Source organism: Protopterus annectens, chromosome 16.part0 (genome assembly GCF_019279795.1).
Source record: "Protopterus annectens isolate FY-2018-M chromosome 16.part0, PAN1.0, whole genome shotgun sequence".
In the NCBI taxonomy this organism is placed as follows: domain Eukaryota; kingdom Metazoa; phylum Chordata; order Ceratodontiformes; family Protopteridae; genus Protopterus; species Protopterus annectens.
The window spans coordinates 621,855,108-621,873,639 of NC_056750.1; the positions used below are offsets into that span (position 1 = coordinate 621,855,108).

Sequence of the window (18,532 nt, forward strand, 5' to 3'; positions counted from 1 at the left end):
GAGCAGAAATGGCCAACAGATTAATCTTGATAAAAGATTAAGAAATGCAAAGGACAATAATGCACACAAATCAAGAACCAGAGAAAGCCTGGCATTAAAGGGTCCAGGTCTTTCAATTGGCACCAACTAGAATTTTTTTTTTTTTTTTTTTTTTTACTTAAGCATACGAGATTTCTAATGTAGAAGGTTTTTAGTCTAAGAGTACTTGGTATGCATCCTCAGAAAAAAGGTACCTGAAAGGTATCAAATTCTATCATCCAGGCAATCAACTGAAGAGTTTAAGTTGGGGTGTACCAGGCAACCACTATCTTGTATGAGTAAATACAGTCTATAGTGAAGCTTGTGGTAATTGCCTTGGCCAATTTCATAAGGGAAAATCACTGATGCCCAAGCAAAAGGGGGTTACCACTATTATCTTTAAAATCAGTCCTCCTGAATATGAAGAACCTTGTAAATCAGTAGAAAACCACACACAAACATTTCCTCCCATAGGACTAAAAGCATCGGTCTTCCAGGGATGTTTGGATGGAATCCTGGAACAGAACTTCTTCAACCATCTGCTCTGAGACAAGACAAATAGATCTACATGAAGTGTTCACCAAAGCTGGATCAATTGCTGAAGACCCTTGGGTGGAGCTGCTATTCACAAGGGTTTGTGTCCTGGTCCTGCTTAGCTTGTATGCTACAACAATTTGCTCGGACAATGTATGAAGCCTAAAGAATCAAACTAAACTGAGTTGCTACATCCCAATCATTATAAGCAAGTCTACAGGAAGGGTCTATATTAAATTCTCAAAAGCCGACCATGTTGAATTTGACATTGTCGACACGAGAACAGTGAAACTGCAGCACATCAAACAAGTAAACGGAAATCTCTGTAAGGTGAGGTTTCCGTTTATTTCAATGTAGTGCAGTCTCAGAGTTGGTATATTTAAGTAGCGGGTGGTGTGGGATGCAGGGGGGCTTGACCCCATTTAGTTTTTTTTTTTTTGTGAACATTCGATGTTTTAACAGTTCGATCACTAAAGGTAGACCTTTAGTGATTCGAACGGTTAAATATTCAATGTTCTAATATAGACCCTACAGGAAGGGGGGGTACTCCACTGTTTATGTACCGCATCACTGTGGTGCTGTCTATGACAACCTGAAATAGTCTTGATTCCCAGAGATGATTTAGGGTTTTCCAAGCATTTATCAGTGCCATCATCTCTCTAACATTAATGTGCCTTTGATTGCCCAGTTTGTTCCACAAACCTTGCACTTGAAAATGTTCCCCATGCAAGGTCTAAAAAATCCATTTTTGACAGATTGCATCCCCAAATCCTGAGAAATTTCCTGGTAGGTATCTAGTATTGACTGGAAAAACTCAGGAAGAACTGTTGGAACATCTCCATTTTGGTGGGAAAAAAACTCTTCTCATACAGAATCTCACAGACATCCCATTAAAACTATTCCATGAAAAGTGATGAGAGAATATTTCAGTAAGTTCACTTGAAAACCCAGACTGAATAGAAGATTCAGAACACTTGCTATGGACACGACAACTGGAGAGAGTCTAAAAATGTAAGATAATTGTCCAAATATGGAAAAAATATGAATTCCCAGACATCTGCAATAAGCAGTTACTGGAGCCAGTTTATAAATACCCTTTGAACAGCAGCTAGTCCAAAGGGTACGCCAGAGAACTGACACTGTAAGTCAGTTACAGAAAATCTTAAGAAATATCTGAAATACCTGCTAAAGGGACTGTTGATGGTAGGCATCTCTGAGTCTTGATTTACCGTAACAGCTAACTAATAAAAAGGACAAGTAGTAAGATATGAAAGGATAACATTTTGAACTTTGGGATCTTGACAAAAACAGAGAGGAGAGGTCTAGCACAGGTCTTCATATCCTTTATTTCTCTGACACAAGAAAAATTCTTGAATAAAACTTCTTTGCCCATCTAGTAGGCAGGTACTGATTCTACAACTCCCAGCGAGATTATCTGTGAAATTGTTATTTTCAGTAAATTTCAGTTACTGGATAGCAAGTACATTACCTGGATGCCAGCAAAGAAGACATTTAAAGAAATTAAAGGAAAAATCAACCAGAACTTTAATTTCTCTATAAACTAAATAAAACTTCTCTAAATATTACATCATTGTCATATCACTTGTATCTATTAACTGTTTTCATACTATATTAAAGTGGTATAAATAAACTATAAAACTTTTCATATTATTTTTGAATACTATGAATTTATAGCTGTTAAAATGTTTTAATACTTTGAAGCTTTTTTCCCCAGGCCCCCGCTGAAAATAGGTTCCTGCCCAGGATGACTTTCCTGGTAGTCAAATGTCAATACATAGCAGATCTGGCAAAGTTAAACTGATAAGGATGTGAATAAGGCCAAAAGGAGTACTTTGCTTTTTTCCATAGAGAATTGTGGAGATGTGAATTCCTTATCAAAAAGGAAAACTATCTCAGATTTGGAGAAATGTTAAAAAAAAATGAATTACTGCGAAAAATGTTAAAATTAGAGAGGCTAAATGGTCTCTCAGCTACACCCGTACAGTATAGACATACATATATGTGCATGCATTTACCCTACTTTCTCCTTAGTAACCTAAACAATTCGATGAATTTTTGCAAAGGATCTACAGTGATGCTTTCCCAGTGCTCCTTTCATTACAAAAAAAGGGCAAAGTTTAAAAATGACAGGAATAACAGAGGTCAAATTTTCTAGAACACTTATTTAAAGATTTATAAAACTATTACTGACTGCAAAAAGAAACCTCAATTCAGAAAGTTCTTTACCACCTATCCAATAATTTTTGTTAAAGACCACCAGTTTTATAGTTTTCAAGGCATTATTTTTCCTATGGTAGTAGTCCAATCTTTGCACGTTACATTATTCCATCACCATACCAAGAGGCCAACTGTTCAAGAAACTTTTTTTCCAGTTTCTAGTCAAGTCACAGTGAAAAGATGAACTACAGACATCAGGACACCTGTCTACAAACCAACCATCAGTCTGTTGCAGCCAAAGTTTTTACCATGCCCAATCTCCACAGTTATACTATACATGTGGTTAAAAGGTAGCAGTAGTAATGCAGAAAAAAGCAACCTATTCCACAGTTACTTAAAATAGGATGCTCAGTTTTCCTCCCTGTGCTATTCATTTTCACAGGTTCATAGTTACAAACTAGGCTAATGACCAATAGGGCCTTTATAAACTTAGATGTACAATCAAGCCCAAATGTATCCCTATGCATCATAGGTGTTTATTAGGAGGGAATAAGTCAATTTGGAAGTTTCTAGAGGTTGTGGGTATGTGTGTGTGTGTGTGTATGTGTGTGTGTGGGGGGGTGGTTATACAGAGGCAGACAGCAATACCCAAACTATCACTGTTATGGTGGATCAGACTCGGGGTGAATTTCCTATTTCCCATCCATTGGTCAAGGTTACACTTAAATAGGGTTAGGGGTGGACTCTGTTTCACATGGATGGGGAGCCAGTTCCACAGTATGGGGATCCTCAGACATGTCTTTCTCACCAGCATGTCTTATGTCACTAGCATAATTTAAATCCTTGGATTTAGTGGTTCTGATGCTGCTCATTTTGCAGATGTGCAAAAGGATCATCACAGCTAGATCAGAGGATACCCTGTATGCCAGGCATAGACTGCCTCAAAGCCCTATCTCTACACTATGGTATCTCCTACAGGTTAATGAGAAGCTATCTATACAGGGCAATGCGTTTATACCTGGACTCTTTCAAGGAACCTTCATGGGTATTCCAACTGTTGCATATGTTTGGACAGGTACATGCCAATGGGAGCAGGATACTCAATGAGTCTGATAAGGTCCAAACAAAGTGTCCTTGACTTCCTTCGACCTGGATGCCATGCCCTTATTTACAAGTTAGGTGACACAGAATGAAATTTTAACTACCTTGGCCACATGTAGGTCTAAGTTCGTATTACTGTCTACATATGTACAGATCCCCGACTCCTGGGTCAACTCTTAGGGGTGTCTTATCGATGGAGTAATTAGCTTAAGTGGCAGTTTTACTGAAAGGCACTATAATGCATTTCTTGACACTGAGTTTTAGTCATAACTTTGGCACCAGTCATTTGTCTGTTAAACGCTCTTGTTTAATATGTTTGTGTCATGGGGTGGGGAACCTATGATAGATCCCAATTTGCAGTCATCTGAGAACTTGGTTAGCCAAAGGTCCTTGAAATTAGCCTTTACTTCTGAGAAGTACATGCCAAACAGAAGCAGTCCCAGCATGGATCCCTAAGGTACCCTGCTGATGACCAGTCTCTTAGTGGAAGTATTATCACGAATCCTGACTTCCTGGGTCCTGTCTGCAGGTCAGCTGGCAATTCAGTGAGTTATGAAGGGGTTTAAGCCAACTACCCGAACTTTTTACAGACATTTTTCAAGTAAAACAACTTGCCTTAAAGCTACATGAATTAAAAAACATGACATTTGGTACTTAAATGTTTAATTTCACATATTATGCCTATAGTTTTCTTCAGTATTCATTTCTTTATGAAACAAGACAGCAAAGGAATTAACGGTACAGCTTATCCTATCCTGTTCATAAATAAAAAGGAACAAGTGCAACTGAAAGTATTATTTGATACGAGTCAGTTTTCCTGGACTAAACCTGCATTGCAACTTACTAAACACTTTACTCATCATATTTTAGAGAAAGGGTATACAAATTTAGAACTGGAACTTTATAATTATACAAACATAGCAGGATCTTCATTAATATCAAGTTGCAACTACAAATCAGGAAAATAAACATCAGCTTTGTGCACCATCTTACCATGAAATTAACAGATGCAGAACTAAAAGGATTTGAAATACAGGCAACCAGCAAGCATGGTAAAAGCAGCAAGATGTTAAAATGGGGCAGAGATCTCTTACCAATTCGTCTATCTTTGTACTGAGCTGTTTGTTTGTTAAATTGCTGGTATCTAGAGCTAGAGCCAGTTCCTGGTATCGTGTCTGACGTGCGCATGCAAAGATTTGGAAGAAGAGATGAAGTGGAAAAAAAAAACAATCAGACACAAAGGAAAAACAAAAATTAAAAGCTACAAAAAAATTAAATGAAGACATCAGTTTTCTAGTACGAATGCACAGATTCTAGAAACAAAACAGCACAGTAGTTTAAATAAAGCATACAGTATGACGGCTGGGTACTTCAATTACTGCAAGCAAAGCATATTGATGCCCTTTATTACAGACAAGCAAAAAAAATAAATAAAATAAAAATCGACAGAGTTCAGTCAATAGAACACAAGATTTTAGCATTCCTTTTTATACCGCTTTAACACTGGTACTTACACCAAGAGTCAGCAATAACTGGGATATGCAAGAAAATGTCCCTGTTTCAACTTAACTATATTTGTAATGCAGAAAACCAGAAAAAAGTACTTTAGATGCCATAAAAAAAAATACAAAAATTGTGCTTCGAGTTACCTCCAGTTCCTTGGCAGTGGGATTAGTAGGGGTATTCTCCCCATTGATGTATGTTGTAGACTGTTAAAAAAACAACATAAAATTAGATGCTAGCTCAAATTATAAGAAAATCATCTACAGGCTGTGAAAAGAAATAGCTACCCAGACACGATGAGAACAATGGGAAGGAAATAACAGACCACTGCAGACCACCGCCTCACAATACTAATTTACATGGCATGCTGACATTTAACTATGCAGGCTAAAGTTGGAAACTTTAGGGAAGAATTCAAAGCAGTAAAAAACATTAAACCTTCCTAAGTCACTGATGAAGTCCAAAACACAAGAACTCTGGGGAGCAGAGTCCTGAAGCACCAAGGTGCCAAGAGGCCAGATTCGTTGAATAGTGGGTCTAAACAATGTTCAGTGAAGGTGTGAACCATGCACAAAGTGGCAATTGATACAAATGTCCACAATGTTTGCGTTTTTTTCATTAATATATATATATATATATATATATATATATATATATATATATATATATATATATATATATATACACACATACACACACACACTCCTTTGGCCTTAGCCTCACCAAGACCCTAGGCCAGTAGTTTAACATCATTTTTTTTTGTTAAATCCATTGGGGGTATTAGTGCTCTTACTTTACCCTCCCACTATCCAACTTTAAAAAAAAAATATATATATATATATATATATATATATATATACATATATATATATATATATATATATATATATATATATATATATATTAGCAGCAGGGGGTTAAGGGGAAGCAACCCATTGCCAGGACATACGAGGAAAAAAATCAATCTGTTTGAAGGATCGCATACTGACTTAGCAACCTATTCAACTGAAAATTTATCAAGTCATAGAAAACTCTGTAAAACCAGATAACCACTATTCTGGACCTGCACTTACATGGGGGACTAGTGTTCTCAAATACACCTGGCCAATGAGCCCCATCCCCCACTTAGTTTACTCCCCTGCTTCTGTTATCAAAGGGCAACAGAAAAGGCATGCGAGAATCAGGGACAACATACAGCAATCTTGTAAGACATCAAGAGTCTTATGTTGCTTCTAACCTCTCCCCGTGCTAACCACTAGGCTCTCAAAAAATGTGCTTGCTTCTGCAGCTTTGCCATGCACTCCAGTAGCCTCAAGACCCCATATCCTTTCTTTCTTTCTTGCAAGGAATGTACATCTAGTTTGATACCCAGGAGTCATTCCTTCAGCAAGATATATACTAACACCTCCCCCACCTCAGGAGTGACTATAAAACCAATAAACAATAATCCTACAAAATTTTTAATAAAGCAATCTACTTTTCAAAAATGGGTGAGCTTATACAGATGGATCACATAAATGGAAACTTGTTAAACCTTTTCCACAAAAAAATCCTTTGAGAGGACTGATTCATCTAATAAATACAATATCAGCCCAAGAATTTGTTATATCCTTAATATCCCCAGATCCAAAAAGGGGGGATATTTCTGCAACAAACAGCTTGATACATCTAGAAGCAAGACAAGGAGGGGTGGCCTTAAGTACAGGAAGCTTTACAGTTGTTACAAAGCCTAATGAACAATCCAGTTTGAATCTCTTGAGTTAATAAGTACTTTACACACCAATTTGTCTGTGCATGATGTTTCTTTGTTGAATAAATGATTGAATTTCGTGTCTATGGCACCTGTATCTGAATCACAATTAGTGTATGATTTTAAAGAATTGTCATTTGTTTAATCCGAGTTTATATTTCAAGGGCTTTGAAATGGAAAATGTTGAAAAATTAAAAAAATATTAGTGTGCTATATTTCAATCAGCTTTTTTATGTGTAATAATTTAACTACGGATCAGATAAGTTTATTAAGGTCTTTGGGACACTATTCTAACATTATTCTTAGAAATGCTAACAAAAGAGGGGAAGTAGTTATTTGGGACTTGGGTGCACACTGGCACTTAATGTTACATGATCCTAAAACATAGCATATTTATGCGTTACCCAAGATATATAAAAATTCTGCTCATCAGACCTAGGCAGAAGGTCTTAAACAGAACCATTGTCAGCCTTTTTGACTAAATACTTGAAAAGTACAGTTGTGTACACTTACCATAAATGTAGATGTTAGAGTGTATTCACTGTTGCAGTCATCACATTTGGGTTATCTGCTTGCAGTAGTCCTCAGTCGGCCTGATTATCAAAGTCTTGGGTCCTGCATTGGTTGCTGTCTCATCTTCCATGCTGTCAGGTAGTCAGGGGTATAAAGCATGCAGCAGACGCCATTACATCAGTTTTTCTTGCCCCAGATGTCAGGTGCCCCCATAATGGGAAGCAATTATATCAATACAAGGTTACACCTCCAACAAAAAAGCAAATACACCAAAAAGCTTTAAACATAGTAAACAAGAATAGAGGTATAGCCAAAAGAAGTCAGGGGGCTGGAGGGAGGGTAACCAGGATAGCAACAGTGAATACACTCGAACATCTACATTTATGGTAACTGTACACAACTGTACTATGTTCTTCGTGTTTCACTGTTGCAGTCATCACATTTGGGTAGATTCCCAAAGCTATGGATGGGAAGAGGAAATTACTTAGCATTAGGACCAGCTATAAGGCCCTGGACGACTGCAGTGGCAATGCCAGCTCTGGATTCAGAGGAAATTGGCAAATGGTAATGCTTCATGAAAGTATGTACAGAACTCCAGGTAGCAACTTCTAGGATGACGCTGGTAGGGACAAATCTGAGAAAGGCTGTGGAGGTAGATGCAGCCCTGGTTGAATGTGGTCTTATCCCCTGTGGGGTAGGTTTTTCCATGGTGCTTATAGCAGAAATTAATGCAATGGCCTATCCATTTAGAAATGGTTTGCTTTGAAATGGCCTTCCCCTCTGCCCATGCAGCAAATGCAACCAGCAGCTATTCAGATTGAGAGGTTTAGTCCTGTCCAAGTAAAATCTAAGTTGTCTGTGCACATCTAAGGAGTGTAGTATATGTTACCCTTTGTTCTGTGGATTAGAAAAGAAGGTTGTTGAATTAATGGACTGATTAAGAGCCACACTGGATACCACCTTGGGCATGAAGGAGGGATTGGTCCTGAGGGACACCCTGTTCGCATGAAAGATGATGAAAGGCTCCACGGCCATAAGGGCCTGTAATGCAAACACCCTTCTTGCTAAAGTGCTGGCTAAAAGGAAGGCTGTTTTCCAAGAAAGGAATTTCAGCTCTGCATTTGCAGCTGGCTCAATAGGAGGCAGAGTGAGTTTTTCCAATACAAAGTTAAGGTCCCAGGCTGGAGTTGGAGCTCTCCTGGGTGGTCTTAAATTTGTGGCCCCTCTGAGGAACTACTTGAGCAGTGGATGAGAGAAGAGGGGTGGTTCTGTGCTGTAATGAGATGAAATGGCTGAGGCACGAACTTTGATGGAGGAAAAGGAAAGGTCCTTGTGGAGCATCTCAGTTAAATATTGAAGAATCTGAGGTAAATTGGGTGCTGCTGTGCCCATCCCCTGAGTTTGGTTCCAGGAATAGAATCTTTTCCATTTTTCAGCATAAGATTTTCTAGTACTAGGCTTCCTTGTCTCCAGAATAACATCCAACACTTGCTTACTGAGGGATGGTAACAGAGAGATCAGATAATTAGCCAGGCTGCCAGGTTCAGCTTTTGAAGCTGAGGATGCAGAATTTGGCCCTCCTGCTGGGACAGCAGGGTAGGGGTCTGAGGCAGATGCCATGGTGCCAGAAGTGTCACACTGCACAAGAGGGGATACCAGTGCTGGCGTGGCCAGTCTGGTGCAATCAGTATCGTCCTTGGTTTGTCCTGTTTGATCTTTAGTAGTACCTTGGAGAGGAGAGGCAGAGGAGGAAAGGCATAAACTGACAGTTTTTTCCAGGTAAAGGACAGGGCATCCACTTTCCAAGCTTGTTTGTGAGGAGTCCTTGTGCAGAATTTGTCCAATTAGTAGTTCTGGGGGGAAGCAAACGGATCTATCTCTGGGCTCCCCCGTTTCTCAACATGTTTAATATCTTTGGTTTCAGTTTCCACTCGTGTGGACCCATGAGATTTCTGCTTAGTTCGTCTGCCAGTGCATTTAGCTTTCCTGGCAGGAATTGAGCCTGTAGGTGCACTTGGTAGCCAAAGGCTGTGTTCCGCAGAGCCATGGCTAGTCTGCAGAGAAGGAATGAGTGAGTTCCCCCCTGCTTGTTTATGTACCACATAACAGTGGTGGTGTCCGTCTTTAACATTAATTGTCCTGGAAGAATGTGGTCCTTGAAGGTTGTCCGAGCATTCTGTACAGCTAACATGTCTTTTTGATTGATATGCAGGTGCATTTGACTTGGGTTCCATTTGCCCTGAATGCACTTCCTTGCCAAGTGAGCCCCCCCATGCATAGTCTGATGCGTCTGTTAGGATTTGGGAGGCAGGGGGTAGAGTGAATGGAAGTCCCTTGTTTTTGGTGGCAGGCCTCTGCCCACCAAAGGAACTCTATCTGTAGGCAAGGTATGACAGGAATCATTGCTTCTAGATCCTGAGAATGTTGACACCATAGGCTTTGTTAGATACCATTGTAGTTTCCTCATATGCAGTCTTGCATATGGAATTAGGAGAATGCAAGAGGCCATGAACCCCAAGGCTTGCAGTATTTGCCTTGCAGATAGCAGGGTCTTTGTGGCCAGTAGTTTGAAGTAGGCTGTCAAATGAACTTGTTTCTCTGGCATGAGGAAAGCCATCTGGGAAGTTGTGTTCAAGCTTGGTCCCAGGAATACAATTTGTTGGCAGGGTACAAGATGTGATTTATTTTCGTTTATGGTGTACCCCAGAGAAGTTAGCAATTTTTGTACAAACGCCAGATGATTCAATAGTATGTCCTGGCTTTCTCCTGAATTAGACAATCGTCCAGGTATGGGTATATTTGAATATCTGTTTGCCTGCAAAATGCAATGACCAGAGCTAGGCACTTTGTGAATACCTTGGGTGCAGTAGATAAGCCAAAGGGCAGTGCAGAGAACTGATAGTGCATGAAGCCTGCTTTGAAGTGTAGGTATCTTCTGCAAGATTCCCCGATTGGGATGTGCAGGTAGGCTTCCTTTAAATCCACTGTTGCCAACCAGGCATCCTTGCCTAGCATAGGAAGCAACTGGTGAAGAGTTAGCATCTTGAATTTTGGGATTACCAAAAATGTGTAATATAGAGAGGTCCAGGATAGGACGCCAGGAGTTGTCTTTTCTGGGCACCAGGAAAAGTCTTGAGTAGAAACCTTGTCCCCTTTCCTCTTCTGGGACAGTATGAATAGCCCTGATACTTGAGAGGGACAGAACTTGCTTCTGAGCCTCTGCCCACTGATTTGGGGGTAGATCTGTCCAACCGTTTGGGGTTGGTAAGGTGTGAAAATGGAATCTGTATCCTTGGGAAACTATATTTAAAACCCATTGGTCCTGGGTAATGAGTTCCCAATTTTTTGCCTGCAGGGCAATCTTTCACCCTAAAGGAGCAGTCAGTTGAGCAGGGCTTGGAAGTTTTAAAGTTAAGTCATTGAGACAGTTTACCATATGCGGGAGTCTTACTACTCCCTGTTTTGGAAGTGGGAGCCCCCCCCCCCCACTGCTTAGTCCTGTGCGTACCTTGGGACTAAAGCCTGGGTGTTCTGCTGGTTCTGGGTTTGGACTGAGAAGGCCTGGAAGAGGCAGGAAAGGACCAATTCTTAGAGGGCCAATGCCTACTAAATATGGGAGGCTGCACTAGCAGGAAATCTTTAACAGTTTGCATAGATTTAGCTTTTTCCTCCATCTTTTTAAGTACTACTTCTGCTTTGTTGCCAAACAGGCGGTCCTGGTTTAATGGAGCATCCAACAATTTACCTTTAACATGATCTGGCAAAGATTGCTCCTTAAGCCAAGCATGCCTTCTAAGTACAGACCCAGTTGACAGCAGCCCTGCAAGATGCCTCTAGAGAATCAAAACCACACTGCAAAGTATGTTTACCAACTTGTTCAGCAGACTGCATTAAATCCTGTAGGTCTTCATTTTCAGCAGTCAGGAATCATCATCATTTTCTGTTTAAGCAATCCAATAATATGCTTCTGATACTTACGTATGAAACTGGCAGTTTAAAGTCCTAATGGCCAAGGTTGCAGAAATGTATACCTTCTTACCCCATCTATCCAGCGCCCTGGAATCTCTATCAGAGGGGGTAAGATTTTTGGCAGTAGTAGCCTTAATGCCCTTGGGTCCCTGCAAAATGGTCTCAGGCTCCGCAGTAGGATTCTTTAAAAGGAACTTGTGAGTCAGGAACCCTGTAATATCTATCTGGTTTTCTAGGAGGAGGAGGTAGAGAGTCAGGGGCCAAGCTAGATTCCGAAAAGGCATCAACAATGTCTAGTACAGTGGGGACAGCTAAAGGCCTGTGTTGGTGCAGGAGTAAGAAATCCCTAAGCCTCTTTTTAGAGTCAGAGTAATCCTGGCTTTCCCAGCAAAAACGCTCCCCAACAGTATGCAAGGTTTCACCAAAAGAGAAATCCTCTGGAAGGGAAGCAGAGGGAATAGAGTCCTCTGCATCAGAATCCTCATAGGTAGATAAGGGTAAATCCTGGTCATCAGAGGAAACAGAAATTTCAGAATCCTGCTCAGAAGAATCTCTTAGAGGGGGAAGGTTGGCTTCCCCTGATTAAAGTAATAAGGTCTTCAGCCATTCTTATTTGTTTTTTAGGCACAGAGGCCTGACCATGCGGTCTGGTCGTCGGTTTTCTAGGCATGGATTGAGTTTTAGGCCTTGAAGAAGAAGATGGTGCCTGTTTAATACGCAAGTCAGCAGGCCTGAATACACCCTCAGAAGCCGGTGCCTGCACAGCGGCTCCAGACCCATCCAAGGTAGAAACATCCGCAGGTTCCGCAGTTGAAGCATCTCGTGGCATACCGCACCCCGAATGGGTCTCAATAGAGGCCTGCAAATCTGAAGTAACAGGTATCAGGGGCTGCGAAAGCGCCTCACTGAGTACCGGTGAACTGGCAACTAGCTTAGGAGAAGTGTCGTTGGCAGCTTTGGACCTTTGCGGTCTGTCTCTGTCTTTATCTTTGCATTTTTTTCGGAAAGTCAGTAGTCGGGTGGTTAACGAAGCCGTATCTGGGTAACTGAACCAAGGTACCAAAAAATTTAGAAGCATAAATATACAGACGATGAACAGTTCGTTGCTTAAATAAGGCACAAAACAGACAGCAAGGTACATCATGGTCAGAGCCTAGGCAAAGAATACAGTATGAATAAAAATCTTTGAGGTACTTGCTTTCAACAAGAAATACAATTATTGACTTTTACTGACATTGGTTTAGAGCAAGAAAAAGTTTCACCAATAGGGTACTTAGCTTAGTTGAAGACTTCAGTTCTTAAACTCTAAAACAAAAATTTCAGGAGTCGGCCGACCGGCACTGCACGGCAAGAAAGACTAACGTAATGGCGTTGGCTGCATCCTTTATATCCCCGACTACCCGACGTCATGGAAGATGAGACAGCAACCAACGCAGGACCCAAGACTTTGATAATCAGGCCGACTGAGGGCTACTGCAAGCAGATAACCCAAATGTGAGGACTGCAACAGTGGAATACGAAGAACATCCAATTCCTTTTTTTAAGTTCACACTTTCATGATGCGACTCAATTTCTACAAACACTGGAAGCCTGTCATACAGTTTTATGGTAACCATGAATGTTCAATCTTTGTATACCAATACACCGTACTGGGTAGGGATACAAGCTGTTGAATACAGACTAACCAAAGTTGATCTATACCCTCAGTTTTAAAACTTTTCTTCTTTGCTTGACAGAACATGCCCTTACCAAGATTTTTTTTATTATTATTACTTTAGGCAAGATGATTTTTTTCCAGGTTAAAGGTAAAGCACGAGGGCATCTTTTGCACCTATTTATGCTGACCTTTCATGGGGCCATGGACATGTGGCGTACATATCTGGATGATTGTTGTCTGGTGTGGATTTCTGATTTGCTAGATCTCCAAGTGTTTATGTTGTGAGTATCTGAATGACAATAAATGGGGTTTGACCTTTAGTGCAGAATATAATCACTATAGCATTCCTTTCTGGAAGTCAGGGTTATTAAAGATGCAGATGGCACTCTTCATACAACATATATGGGTCCCTATCGGATTACCAAAGTTTCAAAACTCTGAACGTCATACCGCCAAGACCATATGATCAAAGTTTTGAAACTTTGAATCTAAAATTTAAAAAAAAAAACATAAAAACAAAAAAGAAATTGTTAAACCCCACACCAGCTGCTAATTAAATATACCAACTCTGAGATCACACTACAGTGAGGAAAAAAAGAAGTTATGTACTCACCATAACGTTCCATCTGAGTAGTTGCACTTGATTTTTCTGCAACTTGTGGGTATTCGGATCCATATCGGATCTGAGCCAGCAACTTTTCAAGAATCTGCTCCGAGCTCCAAGCCACTCTCCCTTACCCATAACCCATCACCATCTCCTACCTTCCCTCAGATAGAGTTTGTCGCAACTCAAACCAATCAGCAACTCAATTTTACAATAAATCAACAGGTTCGGGGGAAGGAAGGTGGGACAGTTGTAAAAAAACAAAGTGTAACTACTCAGATGGAACGTTATGGTGAGTACCTAACTTCTTTATCTGAAGTAGTTATCTTCATTTTATCTGCAACCTGTGGGACAGAGTCCCCAGCTACTCAACTCCTGGGAGGCCCTCATGGAAGGATATTCCTGAGCACCGCAGAGCCGAAAGATGCTCTCCCTCTGGAAATCAAATCAAACTTATAATGAAAAATGAAGGTATGTGACCTTCCCCAAGTTGCTGCTGCACAAATATCATCCAGTGAATAACTAGACCAAAAAGCAGCCAAAGTCACCATAGATCTGACAGAATGTGCTTTAACAGGACCAGGTGGGGACAGACCTTTGTCCTTATAAATTTGCAAAATACAGTGTGTAATCCATCTAGCTAAGGAAACTTTGGAGATTGCCTTACCCAGAAAGGGTTTAGAAAAGGACATAAATAACTGGTCAGACTTACGGAAGGGCTTTGTTCTGTGTAAAGAGAAACAAAGTGGTCTATGAACATCTAGCAAATGCAGTTTATATTCGCCCTTGTTCTGAAAATTTGGAAAGAAAACAGGCATGTTAACTGTTTGATTAATGGTGGATTCAGAAGCCACTTTTCGTAAGAAGGAATGGTTTGTGCAGAGAGAAACCCTGTCCTTATGGAAGATCAAGTAAAGAGGCACGGCAGACAAAGCTTGAATCTCAGAAACCCTCTTAGCAGACGTAATGGCCACTAGGAAGGCTGGCTTCCATGATAAGAACTTCAAATCTACTGACGCTGCAGGTTCAAAGGGGGAAGCATCTAAAGCCTGCAAAAAGTACAGTTGTTTACAGTTACCATAAATGTAGATGTTAGAGTGTATTCACTGTTGCAGTCATCACATTTGGGTTATCTGCTTGCAGTAGCCCTCAGTCGGCCTGATTAAAGTCTTGGGTCCTGGGTCGGTTGCTGTCTCTTCTTCCGTGACGTCAGGTCGTCAAGGGTATAAAACATGCAGCTGACACCATTACATCAGTTTTTCTTGCCCCACATGTCAGGTGCCTCCCTAATGGGAAGCAATTAAACATATAAATATACAAGGATATACCTCCAACAGAAAAGCAAGTACATCAAAAAGCTTTTAAGCATAGTAAAGGAAAGTAGAGGTCTAGCCAAAGAAGTCAAGGGGCTGGAGGGAGGGTAATAGACTGCAACAGTGAATTCACTCGAACATCTACATTTATGGTAAGTGTACACAACTGTACTATGTTCTTCGTGTTTCACTGTTGCAGTCATCACATTTGGGAAGATTCCCAAAGCTAAGGTTGGGAGGAGGAATTTAGATAGCATTAGGACCAGCTATAAGGCCCTGCAAAACTGCAGTGGCAAAGCCAGCTCTGGATTTAGAGAAAAATTGGCAAATGATAATGCTTGGTGAAATTATGTACAGAACTCCAGGTAGCAGCTTCTGGGATGTCCTTGGTAGGGACGCCTCTGAGAAAGGCTGTAGAGGTAGATGCAGCCCTGGTTGAGTGGGGTCTGATCCCCTGGTGGGATAGGTTTTCCATGGTGCTTACAACAGAAATGAATGCAATGGCCTATCCATTTAGAAATGGTTTGCTTTGAAATAGCCTTCCCCTCTGTCCCTGCAGAAAATGCCACCAGCAGTGGTTCAGATTTTTTTTTGAGGTTTAGTCCTGTCCAAGTAAAATCTAAGTTGTCTGCACATCTAAGGAGTGCAGTATCCATTCCCCTTTGTTCTGTGGATTAGGAAAGAAGGTTGGCAAATGAATGGACTGATTAAGAGCCACACTGGATACCACCTGACCTTGAGCATGAAGGAGGGATTGGTTCTGAGGGACACCCTGTCCGCATGAAAGATGATGAAAGGCTCCACTGCCACAAGGGCCTGTAATTCAGATACTCTTCTTGCTGAAGTGATTGCTAAAAGGAAAGCTGTTCTCCAAGAAAGACATTTTAAATCTGCAGTAGCAGCTGGCTCGAAAGGAGGAAGAGTGAGTTTCTCCAAGACAAAGTTAAGGTCCCAAGCTGGAGTTGGAGCTCTTCTGGGTGGTCTTAAATTTTTGGCCCCTCTGAGGAACTGCTTGAGCAGTGGGTGAGAGAAGAGGGGAGGTTCTATGTTATAATGAGCAGAAATGGCTGAGGCGTGAATTTTGATGGAGGAAGAAGACAGGCCCCTGTGAAGCATCTCAGTTAAGTATTGTAAAATCTGAGGTAAATTGGCCGCTGCTGTGCTTGGTTCCAGGCACAGAATCTTTTCCATTTTTCTGCATAAGATTTTCTAGTACTAGGCCTCCTTGCCTCTAAAATAATATCCATCACTGCTTAACGGAGGGATGGTAAAGGAGAGATTAGGTAATAAGCCAGGCTGCTAGGTTCAGTGTTTGAAGCTGAGGGTGCAGAATCTGGTTCTCTTGCTGAGACAACAGAAAAGGAGTCTGAGGCTGGTGCCATGGGGCCAACCGTGACACTGCGCAAGAGGGGGTACCAGTGTTGTCATGGCCGGTCTGGTGCAATCAAAATCATCCTTGGTTTGCCCTGTTTGATCTATAGTAGTACTTTGGAGAGCAGAGGCAGAGGAGGAAAGGCATAAACTGACAGGTTTTTCCAGCTGAAGGACAGAGCATCCACTTTCCAAGCTTGTCTGTGGGGAGTCATTGTGCAAAACTTGTCCAATTGATAGTTCTGGGGGGAGGCAAACAGGTCTATATCTGGGCTCCTCCATTTGCTTGTCAACATGTTGAAAATCCTTGGTTCCAGTTTCCACTTGTGTGGGTCCATGAAGTTTCTGCTTAGTCCGTCTGCCAGTGTATTTAGTTTTCCTGGCAGGAATTGAGTTTGTAGATGCACTTGGTAGCTCCAGGCTGTGTTCCACAATGCCATGGCTAGTTTGCAGAGAGGGTAAGAATGTGTACCCCCTGCTTATGTACCACTTAGTGGTGCTGTCTGTCTTTACCATTGGTTGTTCTGAAAGAATGTGGTCCTTGAAGGCAGTCCGAGCATTCTGTACAGCTAACATTTTTTTTTTTTGATTGATATGCAGGTGCATTTGGCTTGGGTTCCATTTGTCCTGAATGCACTTCCCTGCCAGGTGAGCCCCCCCATGCATAGTCTGATGCGTCTGTTAGGGTTTAGGTGGCAAGGGGTAGTGTGAATGGTAGTCACTTGTTTTGGTGGGAGACCTCTGCCCACCAAAGGAACTCTAGGTGTAGGCAAGGTATGACCGGAATCATTGCTTCTACATCCTGAGAATACTGACACCATAGGCTTTTTAGATACCATTGTAATTTCCTCATATGCAGTCTTGCATATGGAATTAGAAGAATGCAGGAGGCCATGAACCCAAAGGCTTGCTGTATTGGTCTTGCAGAAAGCAGGGTTTTAGTGGCCACTTGTTTGAAGTAGGTTGTCAAATGAATTTGTTTCTGTGGTGTGAGGAAAGCCATCTGGGAAGTTGAATTCAAGCTTGCTCCCAGGAATATAATTTGTTGACAGGGTACCAGGTGTGATTTATTTTCGTTTATGGTGTACCCCAGACAAGTTAGCACCCTTTGTACAAAGGCCAGATGATTCAAAAGTATGTCCTGGCTTTCTGCCCGAATTAGACAATCATCCAGGTATGAGTATATTTGAATATTTCTTTGCCTGCAAAATGCAATGACTGGAGCTAGGCACTTTGTGAATGCCCTGGGTGCAGTAGATGAGCCAAAGGGCAGTGCAGAGAACTGGTAGTGCGTGAAGCATAGGTATCTTCTTCAAGATTCCCTAACCGGGATGTGCAGGTATGCTTCTTTTAACTCTAGTGTTGCCAACCAGGCATCTTTGCCTAGCATAAGAAGCAACTGGTGAAGAGTCAGCATCTTGAATTTTGGAATCACCAAAAAGGTGTTTAGAGTAGACAGGTCCAGGATAGGATGGCATGAATTGTCGTTTTTGGGTACCAGGAAAATTCTCTAGTACAAACCTTGTCCCTTTTCCTATTCTGGTACCAAATGAGTAGCCCCCATGCTTAAGAGAGAAAGTACTTGCTTCTAGGCCTCAGCCCACTGATTTGGGGGTAGATCTGGTCACCAGCTTGGTGTTGGTAATGTGTGGAAGTGAAATCTGTATCCCTGGTACACTACATTTAAAACCCATTTGTCCTGGGTAATGAGTTCCCAGTTCTTTGTATGAAGAGCAATAGTTCCCCCCAAAGGGGCAGTCAGTTGAGAAGTCCTTGGAAGTTTTGAAAAGAAGTCATTGAGACAGTTTACCATAGGGGTGAGTTTTATTACTCCCAGACTTGGAAGTGGAGGCCCCCCACTGCTTAGTCCTGTGCGTACCCTGGGACTGCAGCCTGGGAGCTCTGCTGGACCTGGATTTGGACTGAGGTTGTCTGGAAGAGACAGGAAAGGACCAATTCTTGGAAGGCAAATGCCTACTAAATCTTGGAGGTTGTACTTGTAAAAAAAATCTTTAACAGTT

General features: G+C 41.4%; 1 protein-coding gene across 1 annotated transcript in view; it reads right to left on the bottom strand.

The window, feature by feature from the left end:
- Nucleotides 1-18,532, bottom strand: part of GOLGA2 (golgin A2) — a 1,989,954-nt gene that overhangs the window by 1,568,620 nt on the left and 402,802 nt on the right. The window contains exons 7-8 of the mRNA XM_044058153.1: nt 5,481-5,540; nt 4,926-5,006 (exon numbers count right to left, since the gene is read on the bottom strand). Of these exons, the coding sequence (XP_043914088.1) occupies nt 4,926-5,006; nt 5,481-5,540 (141 nt within the window). The remainder of the gene's footprint in view (nt 1-4,925; nt 5,007-5,480; nt 5,541-18,532) is intronic.